Here is a 26,471-nt window from a genome sequence, read left to right as displayed (position 1 = left end):
ATTTTCCCTTAAACTTGTTTAGCTAGAAATTACTGAGTATCTGCTGTGTCAGAATCTGTTCTGGACCTATTCAGTATTCAGTAAAAGAGTCTGTGCATATAGTTGCTATATTTTTTGCACTATTCTCTTGATATTTTCAGATCCAATACAACAGTACAAATTTTAGCATAGTACTGAGCCCATACTAAGTGCTAAATATATATATATATATATATATATATATATATATATATATACACACACATATATATATATACTTACTTGACTGATATTAAAATACCAAAATTCATTTAAAATTAATAATTTTAGCTGATCCCATTCTCATTCACCCCTCTCACCCTTTTACTACGAAAATTGGCACACAGCAATACGTCAAGAAGCAAAGAAAAAAAGTTTTCATATTCTTGATGAAGATATAAACTAAAATGGAGGGAGAGCATGCTCTTATGTTATATTAAGAATAGATACATTTTTCTATCACTGGAAATATGTAAGAATAATAAACAATACATGTTAAAGGAATAAACAAGTTTAGCATGTTAGCTTTTGAAGTCAGAGAATGTTTAATCTGCTGATATATCTATCCCATGCTAAGTATTAACTGAATTTTATAATAATGACATTCTTGAATTTACATTCATTATTTTGTTTACATTACCTAAGCCAGAAACAACTTTCTTCATATTTACGCAGCATGTGGGTTTGTACTCCAAAGTTGTAACAGAGAACAACAAGATATCCAGTCTGCAAAAGAAAAATATAAAAAAAGATCCATGAGATTCATGATTTCCTTACCATTAAAATATCTATACAGATCATACAGTCAGAGTAGGTAGAGTAGGTAAATGCAGTGCTCCCACCTCCCACAACCATATAAAAATTAGAACTGCAGAACAACCATCATTCAAAACTACCTGAAATCTAGCCAAACAGAAATCCTATAACTAAAGATATACAGAAGAAGTCATTTTGAAACTGGTGTTGGGAGTCAGTCATGAAATAGGTTAGTCCCAAAGCCACTGGCAGTTAAAAATCTAGAAAGATTATCTCAGCTGCTGAGGTCCTCCTCCCTGAAGAGAGAATGGTCCCAGACCCACATGAGGTCCCCATGATTAGGGTTCCAGAGCAAGGAAGAAAAATCCTCATAACTTCTGGCTGTAATAACCAGCGGGGATTCCTATGTTTAACCCTCTCCCCACAGGGCCAAGATAAGGTGTCTTATCTGAGTTTCCATTGACCTGGCTAAACACTGTTCACCCAGCCCTGGTGATTTCTGGACACTTCGCCCAACCCAACTTGCAGGTCCTCCTAAGACATTTCCAGTGGCCTTTCTATATAAACAGCTTGCCATGATTCATGTTTCAGACTTCCTTAAAATCTCTCGAACAAGCAGCATCTGGCCTTTGAGTACCCAGTACTTCTTACTAAGTAGCATCAGGCCTGGCACTAGCGGCAGCTGGCCTTGGTTGACAGTTTGGCCTCACCTGAGCACCTCCAACCCCATCACAAGTAGCAGCCATCTACAGAGTTCTGTAGCTCATGCCGGTGGCCCCAGGGAGGGGACAGGTGGTGGCTGAAGTTGCCCTGCACCCTCGGAGATGTGCCAGAGCCAGCGCACCTGAACCACCCAACCAGCTCCATTAGCAACACAATCAAGGGGCAAACTCAGCAGGCACCAGAGTCTCGCTGAAGCCAAGTCCTGCTCTATGTGATCGAGCCCATGCACAAGCAGCTCCTCTGCTGCAGTCGAGGAGAGTCCACACAGCCAAACATCCTGGGGGTCAAAACCTCCCACTGACATACCAATGGCAATCAAGGCTCAACTACAACAGGAGGGTGCACATAGCCCACATGGAAGGATACACCTGGAATGCCCAGCTCAGGTGACCAAGGTTATGCCACTGGGTCCTATAGAACACTACACCTACTACATAAGACCACTCTACCAAGCCTGGGAGACATAGCATCTCTACCTAATACATAGAAATGAACACAGGGAGGCAATAAAATGAAGAGAAAAAAAAACATGTCCTAAATGAAAGAACAGAATAGGACCTGTCTGGTTGGCTCAGTGGATAAAACCTCAGCTTAGCATATGGACATCCCAGATTTGATTCCTGGTCAGGGCACACAAAAGAAGCTACCATCTACTTCTTTCTGCCTCCATCTCTCTTTTCTCTCCCTCTTTTCCTCCCAAAGCCAGTGGCTCAATAGGTTCTAGCACCAGCCCCAGGCACTGAGGATAGCTCTGTTGATTCAAGTGTAGGCCCCAGATGGGGGTTGCAGGGTGGATCCCAGTCATGGTTCATATGGGAGTCTGTCTCACTATCTCCCCTCCTCTCACTTAAAAAAAAAGAAAGAACAGAATAAAACCCCAGAAGAAGAACTAAACAAAATGGAGACATGCAATCTATCAGATGCAGAGTTTGAAACGCTGGTTTTAAGGATGCTCAACAACTTAGGGAAAAGTAGAGTAACTTAGTGAGAGCTTCAATGAAGAGATAAGAAACATAAAAGTGGAGATAGAAAACATTTTTAAAAAGTCAGAAAGAAAGAATGCACTAACTGAAATAAAGAATACATTACCAGGAATCTAGAGTAGAATAGATGAAGCAGAGGGTCAAACTAGAGATTTGGAAAATAAGGAAGTAGAAACAACCAATAAAAACAGCAAAAAGAAAAAAGAATCCATAAAATGAGGATAGTTCAAGGATACTATGGGACTTCAAGCATACCAAAATTTGCATCATGGGGGTGCTGTAAGGAGAAGAGAGCAAGAAATTAAAAACCCATTTGAAAAAGAACAAAAATCTTCCCAAACCTGGTGAAGGAAATAGACAAGCCAAGAAAGTACAGAGAGACCCAAACAAGATGAACCCAAAGAGGTCTACACCAAGACACATAATATTCATAATATTTAAAATGCAAAAGATTAAAGACAAAGAGAAAATCTCTCTTTTTTTGTGCATGTGCAAGAGAAAGAGAAAGACAAAGGGTCAGACAGGAAGGGAGAGAGATGAGAAGCATCAACTCATAGTTGCAGCACTTGAATTGTTCACAAATTGCTTTCTCGTATGTGCCTTGGCCAGGGGGCTCCAGCTGAGCCAGTGACCCCTTGCTCAAGCCAGCAACCATGGGGTCATGTCTATGATCCCACACTCAAGCCAGATGAGTCCACGCTCAAGCTGGGACTTCAGAGTTTCAAACCTGGGTCCTCAACATCCTAGGTCTATGATCTATCCACTGCACCACTGCCTGGTCAGGCCAAAGAGAGAATATTAAAAGCAGTAAGAAAAAAACAGTAGTTATCTACAAGAGAGCTACCATAAGACTGACAGCTGATTTTTCAAGGGAAACTTTGAAGGCCAGAAGGGATTGGTATGAAATTTTCAATGTGATGAAAGCAACCAAGATTACTCTACTCAGCAAAGCTATCATTTAGAATCAAAGATAAAGAACTCCCCAGACAAGAAGAAGGTAAAGAGTTATCACCACCAAAACAGTATTCCAAGAAATGTGAGAGAATCTTCTTGGGTTTTTTTTTTTTTTTTTTTTTTTTTTTTACTTTGTTTTTAAATGTGAGAGGAAGAGAGATAGTGGGACAGACTCCCATACGCAACCCGACTGGGATCCCCCAACAACCACTGTCTGAGGCCGAAGTTTGAATCAACTGAGCTAGCCTCAGCGCCCAGGGCCAAAACTCAAACCAATCGAGCCACTGGCTGCAAGAGGGGAAGAGAGAGAAAGAAAGGGGAGAGAGAGGGGAAGAGAAGCAGATGGTCACTTGTCATGCGTGCCCTGACCAGTGAAAGGATCTTCTTTAAGAAGAAAAAGGGGAATAAAAAGATAAAAAATATGAATTATAAAATGGTTATAAAGACATATCTACCAACAATTACTTTAAATGCAAATGAATTTAATGTCCCATTCAAAATACAGTGGTTGATTAAGAAAACAAGACCCTTACATACGCTGTTTACAAGATACTTCAGATCAAAAGACACAGACTGGAAGTAAAGAGATGGAAAAATATATTTCATGAAATGAAAAAAAAATTTAAAGCTATAGTAGCAGTAATACTTATATCAGACAAAATAGACTTTAAAACAAATGTTTTAACAACAATGAAGAACCCAGCAATTCTACTTCTGGGCATTTATCTAAGAAACTCAAAACACTAAATTGAAAAGACATAGGCATCCATGTGTTCACTGCATCATTGTTTACAACAGCCAAGATATGGAAGCAACCTAAATGTCCATCAGTAGATGAATGGATAAGGAATGGTGCATATAAACCATGGAATATAAAAAAGGAATAAAAAAATGAAAGGAAAACAAAAATAAACAAAAAAATAAGACTCAGACATAAAAAATAATGAAATTCTGCCATCTGCAATGAGGATGGACTTAGAGGGTATTGTGCTGAGTGAAATAAGTGAGTCATAGAAAGACAAATGCCATATACATAATTTCACTTATATGTGGAATCTAAAGAACAAAATAAACAAACAAGCACACCAGAAACTGACTTATAGGTACAGAGAACATTTTGATGGTTGCCAGATAGAAGGTGAAGGGATTAAGAAGTACAAATTGGTTGTTACAGAGTAGTTATGGGGATGTAAAGTAGAGCATAGGGAATACAGTTAATATTGTAATAACTACGTATAGTGTCAGATACCAGATTTATCAGGGTAGTCACTCCGTAAGTTATATAAATATCTAATCACTAGGTTGTACACCTGAAATTAACATAATATTGTATGACAACTGTAATTGAAAATTTTTTAAAATAACTAATTAAAAAGATAAAATCATACTGGATTAGGATGACTCAAAATTCAATGGCTGGTTTTCTTATTTAAAAAGCCAAATGGCCTGACCAGGCAGTGGCGCAGTGGACAGAGCATCGGACTGGGATGTGGAGGATCCAGGTTCAAGACCCCGAGGTCACCAGCTTGAGCATGGGCTCATCTGGTTTGAGCAAGGCTCACCAGCTTGAGCCCAAAGTCACTGGCTTGAACAAGGGGTTACTCGGTCTGCTGTAGCCTCCCCCTTCCCCCATCAAGGCACATATGAAAAAACAATCAATGAACAACTAAGGTGCTGCAACAAAGAATTGATGCTTCTTATCTCTCTCCCTTCCTGTCTGTCTGTCCCTCTCTCTGACTCTGTATGTCACAAAAAAAAAAGCCCTGGCCATTTGGCTCAACAGATAAGAGTGTCAGCCCAGTGAATGGATGTCCTGGGTTCAATTCCCAGTCAGGGCACACAAAAGAAGTGACCATCTGCTTCTCTCCCCCTCCTCCCCTTCTCTCTTCTCCTCTTGCAGCCATTGGATCGACTGGTTTGAGTGTCAGCACCAGGTGCTGAGCAATAGTTCAGCTGGTCCAAGCACTGGCCTAAAGCATTGAGAATAGCTCAGTTGATTAGAGCATAGGCCTCAGATGGGAGTTGCTGGGTGGATCCTGGTCAGGGTGCATGCGGAAGTCTGTCTCTCTCTCTTCTTCTCACTTAAAAAAAAAAAAAAAAGGCCGGCCTGATCTATGGTGGCACAGTGAATAAAGCATCAACCAGGAACACTGAGGTTGCCAGTTCAAAACCCTGACTTCCCTGGTCAAGGCACATATGGGAATTGATGCTTCTTGCTCCTCACCCTACCCTTCTCTTTCTCTCTCTCCTCTCTAAAGTAAATAAATAAAATCTTTTTTTAAAAAAAGCCATGTGGCCTGACTGGTGGCAGAGCAATGGATAGAGCACCAACCTGGGAAGATGAGGTCCCAGGTATGAAACCCTAAGGTCTCTGGCTTGAGCACAAGACCATCTGGCTTAAACTCAGGCTCACCAGCTTGAGCATGGGGTTGCCAGCTTGAGCATGGGCTCACTGGCTCAGCTAGTCCCCTGGTCAAGGCACATGTGAGAATCAATGAACAACTGAAGTGTCACAACTACAAGTTCATGCTTCTCATCTCTCCCCCCCCTTCCTCACTCTCTCTCTCAAAAAAAAGCCATGTGAGTGGCTTCTACAAAGTAGAACCTTTGTAGTAACACCTACAAAGGGTCCAATAAAGAAAAGAGAATCCAGCCCTGGCTGGATAGCTCAGTTGGTTAGAGCATTGTCCAGATACGCCAATGTTGCAGTTTCAATTCCCACTCAGGGCACATACAAGAATCAACCAATGAATGCAAAAATAATTGAAACAACAAATTGATGTCTCTCTCGCTCTCTCTCTCATTCTCTCCCTTCCTTATTCTTTAAAATTAATTTTAAAAATTAAAAAAAAAGATAATCCAGAGAGAAAGAGAGAGAAAACCATGTGGAGAAACAAAGGGGAGACTGCCATGTGAAGACAGAGATAGGAATTGGAGTAACGTATCTATAAGCCAAGGAGCGCCAAAGATTGCCCAGATGCTAGAAGAGATAAAGAATAATTCTTTCCTAGAGCCATCAGAGGGAGCATGGCCCTGCAGACACCTTGAGTTTAGTTTGCAAGCCTCTAGAACTGTGAGAATAGATTTCTATTTTTTTAAGCAAAAAGAAATCTGGTATGACTACATAATTAGTGTGTTCCATTTTAATAGCAGTTCAGGGTCTTTAAGACATAATTAAAGTGTTCTGTACAACAAAAGAACTCATTCTTCCTTATCAAAATCTCTCAATTTATTTACAGAGGAGCTACAAAATATTCAGGTTAGATCGTTAATTATGTATGAAAAAGTAATATGATATGTTACTAATAGAACTTGAAAGGTCCTTTAATATTAGGAAGTAGAAAATCTAATCATTGCCCAGCTAAAGGAGAAGCTAATATGCCTCTGTAGGTTGTCAGATTTAGTAAAAGATTTTAGATTAGAGGGTATATTCAAAGCTAAAAAAATTCACCATTGAAGGGAAGAAAAAATGATTTTTTCCAAATTCTAAAATGTGTCCAAAGCACATATCTAGTCATAGGACTTATTTAGAAACAATTATTTTAATGGGTCATCTTTAACAACAAAAATTTTCTTTACATAAGTTGCCAATAAGATAAAAGTAGGAACAAGTATATGAACAGTGAGTGCCATAGAAAACTCTTTTATGGGTTAATTGGCATCTCAGAACCTGCATCAATGATGTATCTTACAGAATTTTCATCTGTTAAAATACTGGCAAATGGCATAAGAGAAAAAAATTTAATTCTAATGAATCTTTTTTTCTTTTAAATTTAGTGAGAGGAGTAAGAGACTCCCACATGTGTCCCGACCAGGATCTGCCCAGTAAGCCCACTAGTGGGTGATATTCTGCCCATCTGGGGCCTCTGCTCCACTGCAACCAGAGCCATTTTCTAACACCTCAAGCAGAGTCCATGGAGCCATCCTCAGTGCCCGGGGCCAACTTACTCCAATCGAGCAATGGCTGCAGGAGGGGAAAAGAGAGAGAGAGAGAGAAGTGGAAGGAAGAGGGGTGGAGAAGCAGATGAGCTTTTCTCCTGTGTGCCCTGACCCGGAATTAAACCCAGGACTTCTATAATGAATTTTTTATTGATTTTAGAGAGAAGGGAGAGAGAGAGAGGGGGGCATCAATCTGTTTCTGCAGATCCCCTGACCGGAGATCCTACCAGTAACCTCTGTGCTTCAGGACAATGCTCTAACCAACTGAGCAATCCAACCCCAGGCTTTAATTCTAGAAGTCTATCCAAATATCACGTTCAGGAATTATCTATCCAGAATCTGATTATGCCCACATAAAGGACTCTTTTATAAGTTTTACCTCAGTAAGACTACAGAAGCAGCCTTGATGGGTGGTGGCACAGTAGATAGAGCATCGACCCGGGACACTGAGGTTCCAGGTTCAAAACCCTGAGGTCTCTAGCTTGAGTGCAGGCTCACCAGCTTGAGTGTAGGATTGCTGGCTTGAAGCCCAAAGTCACTGGTTTGAGCAAGAGGTCACTGACTTGGCTCGAGCTCTCCAGTCAAGGCACATATGAGAAGCAATCAATGACAATGAAAATGATGCAACTACAAGTTGATGCTTCTCATCTCTTTCCCTACCTGTCTCTTGCTCTCAAAAAAACAAAAATAACAAAAAAAACCCTACAGAAGCAGATCCTCAGGTTAGGATTCTGAGATCTGAAGCAAGTTATTCATAGCTATTATGTAATGACCTCTCTTACTTAAAAAAAAAAAAAAAAAAAAGATCCCGTTTGAATTACCGTACATTCAGAAAGAAGTTCAATATGCATGCCTGAGCACATCAGGCCTACTGTATATTTAAATCTAAAATAAAGAATACCTTTGGTAATGTGGGTCTGGCAAGAATCCAGAAGTATTTAAATACATTCTTGACATTACAGTAAAAAAAGCTTAACTCATTATATGCCCCAGATCCCATAAATTCACACAGGGACACACCAATTATGTAGTTATACTGGGATTATGCAGCTTACATCCACTTGCTGCATCCTGTAACTAACTGTACAGAGATAAATGGAAAACAAAGCTTTTGATGAACATTTAAGTGTACTGAATTTTTATTCAATTTCTTCAATATTTGTCTCTGCCCTCACAATCCTTGAAAGTGTACTTACATTAAATGCCACTTTCCAGGGAAGAAAAGAATACATGATAATGAACTTAAGAGAACAAACCTACAAAATACTAAAATGTGTTTCAAGAGACCCACAGTATATTTTTAATGACAAAAAAATATTTTAACCACTAATACTGCCCTATTCACTCATTCATTTACACATTCAATAATAAATATTACTAAGCATTTTCTAACTATTGGGCAGTAGAGATACATCAGTAAACAAAACAGACAAAAATCAGTCCTCATGAAATAATTCTAATGGGGTATGAAGTACTAAGATTCCTAAAAATATTTATATCTTTCAAAAAGATGTTCCTAAAAAAATCTATATCTATATCTATATCTATATCTATATCTAGATATTCCTAGCCTTTTATGGAGTGCTAACATCTCATGTTGCAAACAATACACAATGTAAATAAAAATACAAAGAAGTTAGACCTATAAGTCTACTTTGTATTGATTTTCACTAACACACTATGGGATCTCCAGGACTCATAGGAGTTCTAGAACCACCAGCCAGAAATGACAGCTCCAACTGAATACCTAACTTGACAATGCCAGAATCAGATGATATAAAATGACTTTTTTTTATAAATAAATTTTTATTAATGTTAATAATAAATGACATCAATAAATCAGGGTATATATATTCAAAGAAAACATGTCCAGGTTATCTTGTCATTCAATTATGTTGCATACCCATCACCCAAAGTCAGATTGTCTTCCGTCACCCTCTATCTAGTTTTCTTTGTGCCCCTCCCCCTTCCCCTCTCCCTCCTCCCTTCCCATGCTCCCCTCTTCCCCCCACCCCCTGTAATCAGACTTTTTAAACTCAGGTAGACTCTGCTTCTAAAAATGAGTTTGATAACTAACTTTCCAGTTTGTTATAAGGGTTTTTATTTTTAATTGATTAAATAGTTTCATTTTTTGCAAATTACTCTGTAAACTGGGTTGTTAAAATTCAGTACAACCACCCTCCTATTACTTTTCCAGTCCCAAATTCCATGTTATTTTTCTTGGTGATTTGTTGTCTTTTAAATATTTATAAGTTCAATTATAATAATGTAGTAATAATTGAATGATAATTGTCTGGCTTTCTTCCTTAATGGCTTTAAGATATTTACCTTCTAATCTCTCCCTTACTCAGCATTCTCTAACCTTCAGATTATTTCAGCAATAATCAACAATAAGCCATTAGTTATTTCTCTTGGTGCTTCAAGATACAATTTTCAAAAACACTTTATCTCTGAACAATGCAGCATTACCTTCTGCCCTCATGTTAATACCTTACAATGATTCCTAATCTAATTTTGGGATACAAGCAGGATGTCTCAGAAAAAAAAGAGCTGGTTTACTTTACTATATAATTAATTCCTTTTCAAACATTATGTTTGAACCACTTCTTCAACCTTTATCTGATCATTTCCTGTCATATTTCCTGCCTTAGATTTTCATATTTAAGCACATAAAATACACATTGGCCTTTAGAATTAAAATCATGAGTTCCTAACAGTATATTTCTATCAACCAAATAAAATAACTCTAAACTGTCTGGACTTAAAGGTATTTTACTGGTAGCCCCATCCTGAAGAAGGCATAATTACTCTCCTTTTATAGCTCCAATGTCCTCTAATTGATCTTTCCTCTCTCTACATTTCATTTTATCAGCTCTTATACCACACAAGATACCAAAAGTTGTCTTCCCTACATACTACCTTGGAATCTCCTGTCATATCTTTCGATACACAGTTCAATGTCCATTCTTCTAATAATTTATTATGTGAAATAGCAACAGAGCCAAAAGAGACAGAAAACATGAAAATGCAAAGAATCCAAGAAACTGTACAAATAAAATTAACAGTACAAGAGAATTCAGAGAAGTTACTGATATGAAGTAAACATTTATAAACTATATTCATACAACAATGACAAAACCTCAAAAATATAATCTTTAAGATATCATTTATGCCTGACCAGGCAGTGGCACAGTGGATAGAACATTGGTCTGGAATGCAGAGGACCCAGGTTCAAATCCTCGAGGTCGCCTGCTTGAGAATGGGATCATAAACATGACCCCATGGTCGCTGGCTTGAGCCCAAAGGTCACTGGCTTGAAGCCCAAGGTCACTGGCTTGAGCAAGGGATCAGTCGGTCTGCTGTAGCCCCCTGGTTAAGGCACATATGAGAAAGCAATCAATGAACAACTAAGGAGCCACAACAAAGATACTTCTTATCTCTCTCCCTTCTTGTCTGTCTGTCCCTATCTGTCTCTATCTCTATCTCTCTCACACAAAAAAAGTTAAACACAGAATTACCATATGACTTATAAATTCCAATACCAGATATATATCCAAAAGAACTGAAAATAGAAATTTAATCATATCATTGTAGTCTGCCGAGGAGGTGGTAAAGTGGACAGAGCATTGGCCTGGGATGTCGAGGAACCAGATATGAAACCCTGACGTCACTGGCTTGAGCATGGGCTCATCCAGCTTGAGCACAGCGTCGCTGACTTGAACATGGGATCATAGACATGACCCCATGGTTGCTGGCTTAAAGCCCAAGGTCGCTGGCTTGAGCCCAAGAATGCTGAACAACGGGTCACTGGCTTGGGCGGAGCCCCCTCTCTAGGTCAAGACATATATGAGAAAGCAATCAATGAACAACTAAGGTGCCACAACAAAGAATTGTTGCTTCTAATCTCTCTCCCTTCCTGTCTGTCCCTACTGTCCCTCTCTTTGTCCCTGTCACACACACAAAAAAAGAAATAAGATTTTAAAGTCTCCAAGTATCACCTCACAAAATGCTTATAAATGAGGGAAAATACTGTACATACATATCTTTACAGCAGAGAAACCTGTTAAGGTATCATTTTAATCAAGAAATCAAAGTTAGCACCACCAATAGAATAAATCAATCCTGTATGCCACACAACTGCAAGCCATGAGAGAAACATAAAATCACTTCTGTGTTTTCTGGCCCAAATTCATAACCCGGTCTCATCATGTGGAAACTCTGAACCAACCAAAATTAAGGCGGAGGAATTGGAGAGATGCTCTTTAAGGGTACAAATGTGAAAATAGCAGAAAAATAAGTTCAGAAGATCTAAAACACAATATAGTCAATAGTCCTTTATTATAAATTTCAAAACTGCTAAGACATTAGATCTTAACCATTCTCAAAACACATGAAGAAAGATAAGCCGTAGCTGGGTAGCTCAGTTGGTTGGAGTGTTGTCCTGATAGGCCAAGACCTCAAGTTCAATCCCAGTCAGGGCATATACAAGAATCAACCAATGAAAGTATAAATAAGTGCAATAGCTCAATCTCTCTCTCTCTCTTTTCTCTCTTCTTCATCTCTAAATCTATAAAAAATTATAATTTGTGACCTGATAAAGGTGTTAGCTAATGCTACTGTAGTAATCATATTGCAATATATAAATGTATCAAACCAACACACCATACATCTCAAATTTACAATGTTATATGAGCAATTATATTTCAGTAATTTTTTTAAAACTAAAAAAAAAATTAACTCATATTCTACAAAACATCTGGACTGTAATCTTCAAAACTTCCAAGGTTATAAAAATCAAGGCAAGAGTGAGGAAGTACATCTGGACTGTAATCTTCCAAACTTCCAAGGTTATAAAAATCAAGGCAAGAGTGAGGAAGTGTTCCAGATCAAAAAAACAGGCACAAACCTAGATTGAACCCATTTTATATGAAGAACAGTACTGGGAAACTTTAATGGGGTCTCTGGACAAAGAGTATTCAGCAGTTCTTTGAACTATTCTTGTAATATTTTTGTAAATAAGAAATTTCTTTATAAATTTTAAAGCTGAGAAAAATATTTAGCATAAAATTGGCAATCTACAGCTACTGAATTATATTCTACATTATAACACAGAATTTAGAAGTAAAGTAAGTCCACTTTCATAAGTAGGTACAATTTATGGAGGCCTGGGAACATTCTCCCTAACATCCAAATATATCTTTGTTATCAATTCCCTCTGTGATAGTAAACACTAAAGTAGACAGAGGCACAGAAATAGGTAAGAAAGAATGGAAAAAGAAAATAAAGTGAAAAAATAAAAACTTAGCAACTCTGAAAATTTGATGACATCCAGTCTGGGAAGCAGGCTTTATTTATCCTATCAAATCTCTCATACCTCCAAATCCCAATATAGAAAAATACTATGGCAGTGATATAATTAATTGCTGTCAACCTTGGCAGCAGGGAAAATAAAAATTTTTTCTTTCTTTTATCCTATAGCATGAAATATGGAGGAAACAGTATCAAAATGATTTGAAAATATAAGGGAAAGCAAAGAAAATTTAAGAAATGCCCCACATTTTTATTTATTTATTTGAGAGAGAAAGAGCGTGCGCACACTGGAGGGACAGACAGCCAGGGAGGGAGAGAGGTGAGAAGCATCAGTTTGTAGTTGGGTCACCTTAGTTGTTCATATGTGCCTTGACTAGGGGGCTGCAGCTGAGCCAATGACCCCTTCCTCAAGCCAGAGACCTTGGGCTTCAAGCCAGTGACCATGGGGTCATATTTATGATTCCACGCTCAAGCTGGATGAGTCCGCGCTCAAGCCAGGGACCTCAGGGTTTCAAACCTGGGTACTCATCATCCTAGGCAGACACTCTATCCACTGTGCCACTGCCTGGTCAGGCCCCATATGACTTTTTAAACACCCTTTCTGGTATACAACAGAGGAAACAAAATATTTCAAAGATCAGGTAAATGGAACTCATTTCCATATAATCTCTAAAGGATTGTGTTATAGTAATATAATGTCATAATAATTAAATATATAGAAATATGGAAAAATATAGAAGATATATAGAAATAAGTTAGGATATAATATTAAAAGCCATTAAGGCAAGTGAATAAGTCTACATCCTCTGGGTGAGAACTAATCTAGTGTGTACAAATATGATAGGCAGACTACGCCTTTTGCACAGAGCCCAGTTACTATGTGTATAAAGTTGTATATAGATAAAAACTGGCTTGATGTGACAATTCAATAGGTTAACATAAAATGGGCTCCTTGCAAAGAACTCCCAAAAAGGTGGTTTGAGGTGATAATCCTGTTGATTGATACCTGTTAGAAGGTGTAGGCCACAAAAGATGCTAAAGCTAAGGGACCCCTGCTGTGGGAGTTGTCCAGACGCCAACATTGAACATGGGCTGTCTCCATGCCACTCTGACCAAGGACAGCTGAGAGGAGCACGCCAATGGGGCCCCATAAAGCTGTACCCAGGCACGCCATAAGAATTTGAGTAATAAACTGTGATTCTTGCAACTAACTTATGTGTCAGTCATATCTTTCCTCGGGTGACAGTTGGTCTCAGTACCAATAAGTAGAATCTTCATAGCCTCCTCAAGAGTAGTCTCAAAGAGGCTGCCAGCCCTGGTGATAAGCAGGAGGGTTCCACTGCACAGAGAAGTCAAATCAGAGACGCCTCATTGACGTAGAGCTCAGGCTCTACTGGGACAGTTTGCATAGAGTAACAATATTTCTTTGTAAAACTTGGTATTATATATTTTAAAACTCTTTAAGAATGCAAAAATTTCACTCACCATTTGAGGGAGCCTCATCAACATATTCTTACAGCGCAGTGCTTGTGTAGATGCTCTCTGAAAATCATTTTGAATAATGGCCTGGGAAAGTGAAAAATGTCAATAATTGGTTAAAGTAAAATAACAAGCTATTTGTCTACAAGTCAATTTTAACATATTTTAATTGTTACTTAAAAGCCCAAATTGTTTTCTAATTCTTTTAGCAACACTAGTCTAACTAAACATAATAACCAGCTCAAAATACAAAGAAATAGGTGGCAAGAATCTGGAGTAACACAAAAATGACACTGAATAGGATGATATAAAAAATATGAACAGTAAAATGGCAATACATACATACCTATTAACAATTGAACCTAAAAAAGAAAATAAACAAAAAGAACAGAAAGGGTCATAGATACAGAGAACATGCAGGGCTGCCAGATGGAAAGGGGTTCGGAGGATTGGAAGAAAAAGGTGAAGGGATTAAGCACAAATTGGTAGTTACAGAATAGTCATGGAATTGTAAAGTACAACACAGGGAATAATCAATAATATTCTAATAACTATATATGGTGTTAGGTGCATATGAGACATCAGAATAATCACTCAGTAAATTATACAGTATCTAATCACTAGGGTGTGAATCTGAAACTAATATTGTATGTCAACTGTAATTAAAAAATAATTAAATTTGGAGAGCTTGACCAGGCGGTGGCACAGTTGATAAGAGTGTCTGCCCACGATGCAGAGGACCAAGGTTCAAAACTTCGAGGTTGCTGGCTTGAGTACAGGCTTACCAGCATAAATGTGTGGTCGCGGGCTTGACTGTGGCATCATAGACATTACCCCATAGTTGTTGGCTCGAGCCCAAAGGTCGTCGGCTTGAGCAAGGGGTCACTGGCTCAGTTACAGCTCTCCAGTCAAGGCACATATGAGAAAGCAATCAATGAACAACTAAGGTGCTGCCAACTACGAGCTGATGCTTCTAATGTCTTTCCTTTCCTGCCTGTCTGTCCTTATCTGTCCCTCTCTCTGTCTTTCTTGCTTAAAAAATTTTTTTTTAAATGATTAAATTTGGAGAAAAAACCTCCACCAAGTTCTATTGGACTTTATCAGTTTTTCAGTAGTTGCATTAAAGTAATCCACAAAGGATATTAACATTAAAAGGTAAGACATAGTTACTAAAAGGGAGTTCTCTTTTATATAGCTGACCTAATTTATAGGTTAAGGAGCATTAGACTGAAAGTCAGAAAATCTTGGCTCTGGTCTTAGATCTTCAACTAACTCATATCCACTAATCTTAAATTCCATCATTTACTATATTTCTCCATGTATAAGATGCACTCTTTTCCAAAAAATTTGGGGTCTAAAAATGGGTGCATCTTATATAGTGGTTGTGGTATTTCAAATGCCATAGATGGAACTGAGGATGAGGTGATATATGAAGACAGTGATTCGTCATCAGACACAGATGAGGACATGCTAACAAATGGCAGTTTTGACAGGGATGAGGAGTTGTATGAATTTTATGATGAATAAAACTTGAGTTCAATAACTGCATGTAATACATTTTTTTCAAATTTCAGGCCCCAAAATTAAGGTGCAGCTTATACATGGGGAAATACGGTAATTTTTGCTTTTGTTCCCCTTGCCACTAGAGTCAAATCCATAAAAGCATTGATAAAAAGCTTATGGGGGGTTCCAAGATGGCTACAGAGTAGGCAGACGCTCCAACTCCCACTTCCCAGAACCAAGGTGACTTACAACTTAAATCTGAGAACACTAATTAGGAAAGACAAACTTTGGACTAAACTAAGAGGATTCTACAGCCAAGGACCACCAAAGAACCCACACTGAGACTAGTAGGAAAGGCTGCCCTGTTCCCAGGAGCAAGCGGCACCCTGGAGGGAATTTCATGACAGGGAGGGCTGTCCAGCAAGTTGTAGGTCCTTATCCCCAAAACCAGAATCCAAACCTAGAGCCCTGGAGCTTGAAAGGGGCTTACAGACTATGTTTGGCTGAGAAAAAAGCAAAGACACAGTTTGAGAGGAGGTAGGACTCTCAGACCCAAGCTCCATATTAAAGGAACTGCATGGAAAGCCTTTCTCACAGCTACTTTCCCGGAGCTCCAGGAGGACACCCTAACCCCTGGGCTGAGTCACTCCCCAAATTTAAGGTGAACATTTTTCCTGGGAACAGCATCACCAGCAAAGGAAAGAAAGTATCCCGTCCACTGGAGGCTCCCCTACCCTAGCTAAAACAAAGGCACTTAGAGCCAGGTGCCATGTAAGGGACATAAATAGAAAGTGCAGAGTCTAAGCAACACCACCCACCACACTGCTGAGTGCTGACCTAGGGGCAGGCAGGCTGGAGGCAGCAGGGCGCGGCTGCAAAAGTTCCAGCTAGCTCGCACAAGATGGGGCCGCAGAGCCAGGAACAGCCGTTGCTGCTGGGGAAGTGCGAGATCACACACAGCTAGCTGAGAGTACTCCCTTGGTGGGGGCAGAGGTCTGAGCATCAGCGGAGGGGGAATGCAGGGGTGCACAGGAGCCCACCAACGGAGGCAAAAGTTGTGCCAGCTGCTGCAGGATCCCTGCTGCAGGGATCCAGGCCAGCACGCAAACCTGCTTGCGGTAGGGAGCGCCCTCAGTAGTGAGGGGAGCGGGGGTGGAGGCCCAAGCATCAGCGGAGGGGGAATGCGTGGGCATGTGCAAGCTCACCAGAAGTTGCACCGGCTGCTGCAGGCATCCGGGCTGGTGGGCAAAACTGCTCGGGGTGCGGGTGCGCCCTTAGTGGCAGTGAAACCACAGGCGACCTTGATGCGCATGGCCCCCCTCAGGCGGCTACTTAGATCTGTGCCAAATGGGCATGTGGCCATGCGCGAGCCCAACCAGGGCAGCGGCGGTGGAGGAGGCGGGCTGGCATTAGCAGCACTAAAGCCCCAGGAGCAACAGCAACAGTGGCCTGGTAGACCACACAATGGAAGCACAGGGGCCACACCCACTGGACCCCTGAAACTACACCCTAGTGAGTGCTGAAAAAGAACAAAAAAAATAAAATAAAATAAAATAATAAAATGTCTAGATAGAATGACACCTGAGGCTAAGGAGTAGGCCACATGTAATGCTGTACCTAATCACTGAATTACAGTACTAAGCCCAACAAGTAGCCAGCAATAAGAGGCAACAGAAAGTGGATTTTAGGGGAACTTGAACTTTTAAAGGAACTTCTCCCAGGCCAAGAGTAGATAAAAGCAAGCCTAGGAGTGCAGCTGATATTTACAATGGTACCTGGACCCAGCAGAGGCAGCCACAAGATCTGGATAACCTGTAGCTCCCAAAAGGTGGATAAGAACTAGTTATAGACAGTGACCCCCAATGATCTGCACCAGGCCATGGCCAGGGACGTCCAGGGCAACAAAGAAAAAATGGGAAGACAGAGAAGTGCAATTCAAATGAATCAACAAGAGAAACCTCTAGAAAATAAACTAAGTAAACTACCAGATGCAGAGTTTAATAATTATGAGAATGCTGAAAGATCTTAGAACAACAGTGAATCGGACATTGAAATAATAAAGAAGAACCAGTCAGAAATGACAAATACAGTACCAGAAAAGAACACTACACTAGAAGCAATTACAAGCAGGCTGGATGAAGCAGAGGATTAAATCAGTGATATAGGAAGACAACAAACAAAATCACGGAAGTGGAGCAGTAACAGAAAAGAGACTGAAAAAATCTGAGAAAATTCCAAGAGAGTTCTGTGACAACCTAAAAAGAAACAATATCTGCATCATAGGGGTTCCTGAAGAAGAAGAGAAAGAACAAGGGATAGAAATTTTATTCAATCAAATCATAGCTGAAAACTTCCCTAAACTGATGCAAGGAAGGGTCTCACAAGTTCAAGAAGCACAGAGAATTCCATTAAAGAGAAACCCAAAGAAATCCACACTAGGACACATCATAATTAAAATAGCAAAGCTAAGTGATAAAGAGAAAATATTAAAAGATGCTAGAGAAAAAAAGGCTATCACCTACAAAGGAGCCCCCATAAGGATGACATCCAACTTCTCAACAGAAACATTTGAGGCCAGAAGGGAATGGCAAGAAATATTCAAAATAATGCAGAAAAAGAGCATACAACCAAGACTACTTTATCCAGCAAGGCTATTGTTTAAAATTGAAGGAGAAATAAAAAGCTTCCCAGCCAAAAAAAAAAAAAAAACCTCAAGGAATTCATACAACCAAACCAATGCTGCAAGAAATGTTAAGGGTCCTGTTGCAAACAAAACAAAGGGGGAAAAGAATATAGTAAAAGAAGAAAATAGCTTTAAAAAATAAAATGTCAATAAACAACTACATATCAATAAATACCTTAAATGGAAATGGCTTAAATGATCCAATCAAAAGACATAGAGTAGCGGCATGGATAAGAAAACAGGACCCGTACATATGCTGTCTACAAGAGACACACCTCAAAACAAAACATACACATAGAATAAAGATAAAAGGATGAAAAGAAAATTTCATGCAAATGGAAATGAAAAAAAGCTGGGGTAGCAATACTGTATCAGACAAAATGGACTTTAAAACAAAGGCTATAGTAAGAGATAAGAAGGTCACTACATAATGATAAAGGGAGTAATCCAACAGAAAGATATAACCATTATAAATATCTATGCACCTAATATATAGGAGCACCTGAATATATAAAGCAGACTTTGATGGATATAAAGGGCGAAATCAACAGCAATACTGTAAGAGTAGGGGATTTCAATATCCCACTAACATCACTAGATAGATCCTCAAGAAAGAAAATTAACAAAGAAACAGCAGACTTAAAGGACACACTGTCAACTGGATTTAATAGATATCTTCAGAATCTTTCACCCTAAAGCAGAATATACATTCTTTTCAAATGCTTATGGCACATTCTCAAGATAGATCACGTTAGGGAACAAAAGCAGTCTCAACAAATTTAAGAAGATGGAAATCATATCAAGCACTTTCTCTGATCACAATGGCATGAAACTAGAAATCAACCACAACAGAAAAACTGAAAAATACTCAAACACATAGAAACTAAATAGCATGTTATTAAATAACGAATGGATTAACGATGAGATCAAAGAAAAAAATTAAAAAATTCCTAGAAATGAATGATAATGAGCATACAACAACTCAAAATTTCTGGGACACAGCAAAAGCAGTACTGAGAGGGAAGTTCACAGCACTACAGGCATACCTGAAGAAGCTAGAAAAAGCTCAAATAACAACTTAACGCTGCATCTAAAAGAAGTAGAAACAGAAAAGCAAGTAAGGCCCAGAGGTAGTAGAAGGAAGGAAATAATAAAGATCAGAGTGGAAACAAATGACATAGAGGCTAAAGAAACAATATGGAGGATCAATGAAACCAAGAGCTGGTTCTTTGAAAGGGTAAACAAGATCGATGGACCTTTAACCAGACTCACCAAGAAAAGGAGAGAGAGGACTCAATTAAATAAAATTAGAGGCCCTGGCCGGTTGGTTCAGCGGTAGAGCGTCGGCCCGGCATGCAGAAGTCCCGGGTTTGATTCCCGGCCAGGGCACATAGGAGAGGTGCCCATTTGCTTCTCCACCCCTCCCCCTCTCCTTCCTCTCTGTCTCTCCCTTCCCCTCCCGCAGCGAGGCTCCATTGGAGCAAAGATGGCCCGGGTGCTGGGGATGGCTCTGTGGCCTCTGCCTCAGGCGCTAGAATGGCTCTGGACGCAACAGAGCGACGCCCCAGAGGGGCAAAGCATCACACCCTGGTGGGCGTGCTGGGTGGATCCCCCGTCGGGCGCATGTGGGAGTCTGTCTGACTGCCTTCCCGTTTCCAGCTTCGGAAAAATAAAAAATAAATAAATAAATAAAATAAAATTAGAGAGTGGACAAATAACAACTGACACAAAAGAAATACAAAATATTGTAAGAAAATACTATGAAGAACTGTATGCCAAAATATTAACCTAGGTGAAATGGACAAATTCCTTGAAACATATAATCTTTCAAAAATCAATCTGGAAGAATCAGAAAACCTAAACAGACTGATTATAACAAATGAGAACAAAACAGTTATCAAAAAGCTCCCAAAAAACAAAAGCCCTGGGCCAGGTGGCTTCACTAGTAAATTCTACCAAATATTCAAAGAATTAACTCCTATCCTTTTGTAAATCAATTAATGTGATTCACCACATAAACAAAAGGAAGGAGAAAAACCACATGATAATTTCAATAGATGCAGAAAAAGCATTTGATAAAATCCAGCACCCATTTATGATCAAAACTCTCAGCAAGGTGGGAATACAGGGAACATACCTCAACATGATAAAGGTCATCTATGACAAACCCACAGCCAACATCATACTCAATGGGCAAAAATTAAAAGCAATCCCCCTAAGACCAGGAAAAAGGCAGGGGTGCCCCCTTTCACCACTCTTATTCAACATATTTCTGGAAGTCCTAGCCACAGCAATCAGACAAGAGGAAGAAATAAAAGGCATCCAAATTGGAAAAGAAGAAGTAAAACTATCATTAGTTGCACATGATATGATACTGTATACAGAAAACCCTGAAGTCTCACTCAAAAAACTACTAGACCTGATAAATTAATAGAGCAAGGTGGCAGGGTATAAAATTAATATGCATAAATCAGAGGCATTTTATATACCAACAATAAACTGTCAGAAAGAGAAATTAAGGAAACAATCCCCTTGTAATCACTATTGCAACAACAAAAAAATAAAGTACCCAGGAGTAAATTTAACCAAGGAGGATAAAGACTTGTACTCAAAAAATCAGAAAACATTGATAAAAGAAATTAAGGAAGATACAAACAAGTGGAAGCATATACCATGTTCATGGTTAGGAAGACTAATATCATTAAAATGTCTATATTACCCAAAGCAATTTATAAATTCAATGCAATAACAATTGAAATACCAATGACATACTTCAAAGATATACAACACATGTTCAAAAAATTTATATAGAACCAAAACAGAACACGAATAGCCTCAGCAATCTCGAAAAAGAAGAATGAAGTTGGAGGTATTACACTTCCTGATATCAAGTTATACTACAAGGCCATTGTACTCAAAACAGCCTGGTACTGGCATAAGAACAGGTATATAGATCAATGGAACAGAACAGAGAACCCAGAAATAAACCCACACCTTTATGGACAACTGATATTTGACAAAGGAGGTAAGAGCATACAATGGAGTAAAGACAGTCTCTTTAACAAAATAGTGTTGGTAAAATTGGACAGCTACCTGCAAAAAAAATGAAACTAGACCATTGACTTACACCATTCACAAAAATAAGCTCAAAATGGATAAAAGACTTAAATATAAGTTGTGAAACCATAAGCATCTTAGAAGAAAACATAGGCAGCAAGCTCACTAACATCACTCACAGCAATATAATTGCTGATGTATCTCCACAGGTAAGTGAAATAAAAGATAGGATAAATAAATGGGACTAGCCTGACCTGTGGTGGCGCAGTGGATAAAGCGTCCACCTAGAAATGCTGAGGTCGCTGGTTCGAAACTCTGGGCTTGCCTGGTCAAGGCACATATGGGAGTTGATGCTTCCTGCTCCTCCCCCCTTATCTCTCTCTGTCTCTCTCTCCTCTCTCTCCCTCTCTGTCTCTCTCTCCTCTCTAAAAATGAATAAAATTTAAAAAATTAAAAAAAAGAAGCAACCAATGAATGCATAAGTAAGTAGAATAACTGTCCATCTCTCTCCCCTTCTCTAAAAAAAAAAAAAAAAAAATCAATAAAAAAAATAAAAATAAAAAAATAAATGGGACTATATCAAACAGAAAGCTTTTGTACAGCTAAAGACAAGATGAACAGAATAAAAAGAGAAACCACACAATGGGAGATCATATTTGACAATACATCTGATAACGGGTTAATAACCAAAATTTATGAAGAACTTCTAAAACTCAACACCAGGAAGACAAACAATCCAATCAAAAATGGGCAAAAGAAATGAATAGACACTTCTCCAAAGAGGACAAATGGCCAATAGGCATATGAAAAAATGTTCCACATCACTAGTCATTAAAGAAATGCAAATTGAAACCACAATGTGATATCACCTCACACCAGTCAAAATGGTGCTCATTAACAAAACAACACAGAATAAGTGCTGGCGAGGATGTGGAGAAAAGGGAACCCTCCTGCACTGCTGGTGGGAATGCAAACTGGTACAGCCACTGTGGAAAACAGTATGGAGATTCCTCAAAAAATTAAAAATCAAACTTCCTTTTGACCGAGCTATCCCACTTTTAGGGATACAGTACATTCCAAGAACACCATATCACTGATTCAAAAAAAAAAATGTACCCTCATGTTTATGGCAGCATTGTTCACAATAGCGAAGATCTGGAATCAGCCCAGCCCAAGTGCCCATCAGTGGACGAGTGAATTAAAAAGTGGTGATAGAGCCTGACCAGGTGGTGGTGCAGTGGATAGAGCCTCGAACTGGGATGCGGAGGACCCAGGTTCGAGACCCCGAGGTCGCCAGTTTGAGTGCAGGCTCATCTGGTTTGAGCAAAAGCTCACTGGATTGGACCAAAGGTCGCTGGCTCGAGCAAGGGGTTACTCAGTCTGTTGAAGGCTGGTGGTCAAGGCACATACGAGAAAGCAATCAATGAACAACTAAGGTGTTGCAAAGCACAACGAAAAACTAATGATTGATGCTTCTCACCTCTCCACTCCTGTCTGTCTGTCCCTGTCTAACCCTCTCTCTGACTCTCTCTCTAATAAACAAACAAATGGTGGTACATATATACAATGGAATACTATGGGGCCACGAAAAAGAAGGAAATATTAACTTTTGCAACAACATGGATGGACCTGGAAACTATTATGTTAAGTGAAATAAGCCAGGCAGAGAAAGAAAAATATCATATGACTTCACTCATTTGAAGAATCCAAGAAATAATGTGAACCGAGGAACGGAATAAAACCTGAAGGAAAGGGGGGGGGGCACTGTAGGGAGAGGAGCAAGGGAGAAATTGAGGGGAATACGGGGGAGGGTGGATGCATTCGGGGAGACACTCAAATCTATGTAAACACAATAAAGAAAAAGCTTACAGCATGTGAATGTTTTCTTCTATGTATTTTATCATTCAGGTCTTACATTCAAGTCTTTTTTTTTTTTTGTATTTTTCTGAAGCTGGAAACCGGGAGGCAGTCAGACAGACTCCCGCATGCGCCCGACTGGGATCCACCCGGCATGCCCACCAGGGGGCGATGCTCGGCCCATCCAGGGCATCGCTCTGTTGCGAACAGAGCCACTCTAGCGCCTGAGGCAGAGGCCAAGGAGCCATCCCCAGCGCCCGGGCTATCTTTGCTCCAATGGAGCCTTGGCTGCAGGAGGGGAAGAGAGAGAGGGGTGGAGAAGCAGATGGGCACTTCCCCTGTGTGCCCTGGCCGGAAATCGAACCCAAAACTTCCACACGCCAGGCCAACGCTCTACCATTGATCCAACCGGCCAGGGCCCACATTCAAGTCTTTAATCCACTGTGCGTGTGTGTGTGTGTGTGTGTGTGTGTGTGCGTGCGCGCACACGCGTGCATGCATGTGTGTTCTTAAGCAAGAGACACACACAGGAACAGACAGACAAAAAGGGAGAGAGATGAGAGGCATCAACTTAGAATTGCAGCACTTTTTAGTTGTTTACTGTTTGTTTTCTCCTGTGTGCCTTTAACACGGGGCCTCTAGCTGAGCCAGTGACCCCTTGCTCAAGCCAATGACCTTCAGGCTCAAGCCAGAAACCATGGGGTCATGTCTATGATCCCATGCTCAAACTGGTGACCCGTGCTCAAGCTGATGAGTCCATGCTCAATTCGGCAAACTCCGAACTGTGAAGCTGGGTCCTCTGTGTCCCAGGCCAATACTCTATCAACTGCACTACCATCTGGTCAGGCTGTTAATTTTTGAGTTTGGTATGAGTAGTCTAGTTTTGTTCTTTTTCATGGGGTTGTCTAGTTTGCTCAACAACATTTACTGAAAAGACTTTTCCTTTCTTTATTGTATACTTTAGGCTCGTTCATCATAAATTAGTTGTCCATATACATGTGAGCTTATTTCTGGCTCTTGATTTGATCCACTGATCTGTGTGTGTGTTTTATTTTTCCCAATACCATACCACTTTGGTTACTAAAGCTTACAGTATAGTTTGAGCTTGACCAGGCAGAGGTGCAGTGGATAGAGCATCGGACTGTGACATAAAGGACCCAGGTTTGAAACCCCAAGGTTACAGGCCTGAGTGCAGACTCATCTGGCTTGAGCACGGGGTCACTCTCTCTGCTATAACACCCCAATCAAGGCACATATGAAAAAGCAATCAATGAACAACTAAGATGCCACAACGAAGAATTGATTGTTCTCACCCATCTCCCTTCCTGTCTGTCTGTCCCTATCTGTCCCTCTCTCTTACTCTATCAAAAAGAAAAAAAAGACAGTGAGGTACTAACATAAAATCAAAATGAAATAGAATCAATAGTTCAGAAGTAAACTCTCACATTAATTATGAATTAATTTTTGACAAGGGTGCCAAGACCATTCAATGGGGAAAGAATAATCTTTTCAATAAATGGTGCTGGGACAATTGGACTGCCACATGCAAAAAAAATGAATTTGGTCCTGACCAAGCAGTGGCACAGTGGATAGAGCATTAGACTGGGATGCAGAGGACCCAAGGTTCCAAACCCCAAGGTCGCCAGCTTGAGCAAGGGGTCACTGGCTCGGCTGGAGCCCCCCGGGTCAAGGCATATATGAGAAAGCAATCAACAAACAACTCAGATACCGCAACAAAGAACTGATGCTTCTCATTTCTCTCCCTTTGTGTCTGTCTCTATCTGTCCCTCCCTCTTTCTGTCTCTGTCACAAAAAAAAATTAAAAGAAAAAAAATAATCTTTTCAATAAATGGTGCTGGGACAATTGTATAGTCACATGCCAAAAAAAAAAAAAAAAAAAAAAAAAAAAAAAAAAATTTGGTCCTGACCAAGCAGTGGCGCAGTGCACTGGACTGGGATGCTGGGGACTCAGGTTCGAAACCCTGAGGTTGCTGGCTTGAGCATGGGATCACAGACATGACTTTATGGTCGCTGGCTTGAGCCCAAAGGTTGCTGGTTTGAGCAAGGGGTCACTCACTCTGCTGGAGCTCACTGGTCAAAGCACATATAAGAAAGCAATCAATGGCTTGACCAGGTGGTAGCGCAATGGATAGAGCATCAGACTGGGATGCGGGACCCAGGTTCGAGACTCAGAGGTCGCTGCTTGAGTGCAAGCTCATCTGGTTTGAGCAAGGCTCACCAGCTTGGACCCAAAGTTGCTGGCTCGAGCAAGAGGTTACTCAGTCTGCTAAAGGCCCATGGTCAAGGCACGTATGAGAGGGCAATCAATGAACAACTAAGGTGTTGCAATGAAAAACCGATAATTGATGCTTCTCACCTCTCTGCATTCCTGTCTGTCTGTCTGTCCCTGTCTATCCCTCTCTCTATCTGTCTCTGTAAAAAAAATAATAATAAAAGAAAACAATCAATGAACAACTAAAGTGTTGCAACAAAGAACTGATGCTTCTCATTTCTCTCCTTTCCTGCTTATCCCTATCTGTCCCTCTCTCTGTCTCGCTAAAAAAAAAAAAAAAAAAAAAAGATTTTGGATCCCCTCTTCCTACCATACCTAAAATTTATCTTGAAGTTAATCACAGCCTGACCAGGCAGTGGCACAGTGGATTGAGCGTCGTACTGAGATGTGGAGGACCCAGGTTTGAGACCCCAAGGTCACCAGCTTGAGCGTGGCTTGTCTGGTTTGAGCAAGGCTCACCAGCTGGAGCCCAAGGTCACTGGCTTGAGCAAGGGGTCACTCGGTCTGCTGTAGCCCCCTGGTCAAGGCACATATGAGAAATCAATCAATGAACTAAGGAACCGCAACAAAGAACTGATGTTTCTCATCTCTCTCTCTTCCTGTCTGTCTGTCCCTATCTGTCCCTCTCTCTGTCTCTGCCACAAAAAAAAAAAATTGATCACAGATCCAGATGTAAGTGCTAAAGCTATAAAACTTTTAGCTATGGAAACACTGGAGCCTTCACACACTGCTATTGGAAGTCTCAAACGGTATAGGCACTGTAGGAAACAGTCCTGCAGTTTCATAACAAAGTTAAACATTGAATTACCATGTCATTCAGCAATTTTACTCATAAGTATACATCTAAGAGAATAATAACATGTACACACAAAAATCAGTACAGTATGTTTGTTCACAGTAAAATTATTCATAATAG

At 40.0% G+C, this 26,471-nt stretch overlaps 1 protein-coding gene across 1 annotated transcript in view; it reads right to left on the bottom strand.

Annotated features, from left to right (window-relative positions):
- The window catches only part of TEX11 (testis expressed 11), a 169,724-nt gene that overhangs the window by 119,273 nt on the left and 23,980 nt on the right, over positions 1-26,471 (bottom strand). The window contains exons 7-8 of the mRNA XM_066357816.1: positions 14,169-14,249; positions 659-744 (exon numbers count right to left, since the gene is read on the bottom strand). Of these exons, the coding sequence (XP_066213913.1) occupies positions 659-744; positions 14,169-14,249 (167 nt within the window). The remainder of the gene's footprint in view (positions 1-658; positions 745-14,168; positions 14,250-26,471) is intronic.

The sequence above is a fragment of the Saccopteryx leptura genome, chromosome X (genome assembly GCF_036850995.1).
Source record: "Saccopteryx leptura isolate mSacLep1 chromosome X, mSacLep1_pri_phased_curated, whole genome shotgun sequence".
Classification (NCBI taxonomy): Eukaryota; Metazoa; Chordata; class Mammalia; order Chiroptera; family Emballonuridae; genus Saccopteryx; species Saccopteryx leptura.
The sequence above is the reverse complement of the archived record's forward strand: the minus strand, read 5'-3'. Positions and strand labels throughout refer to the sequence as shown.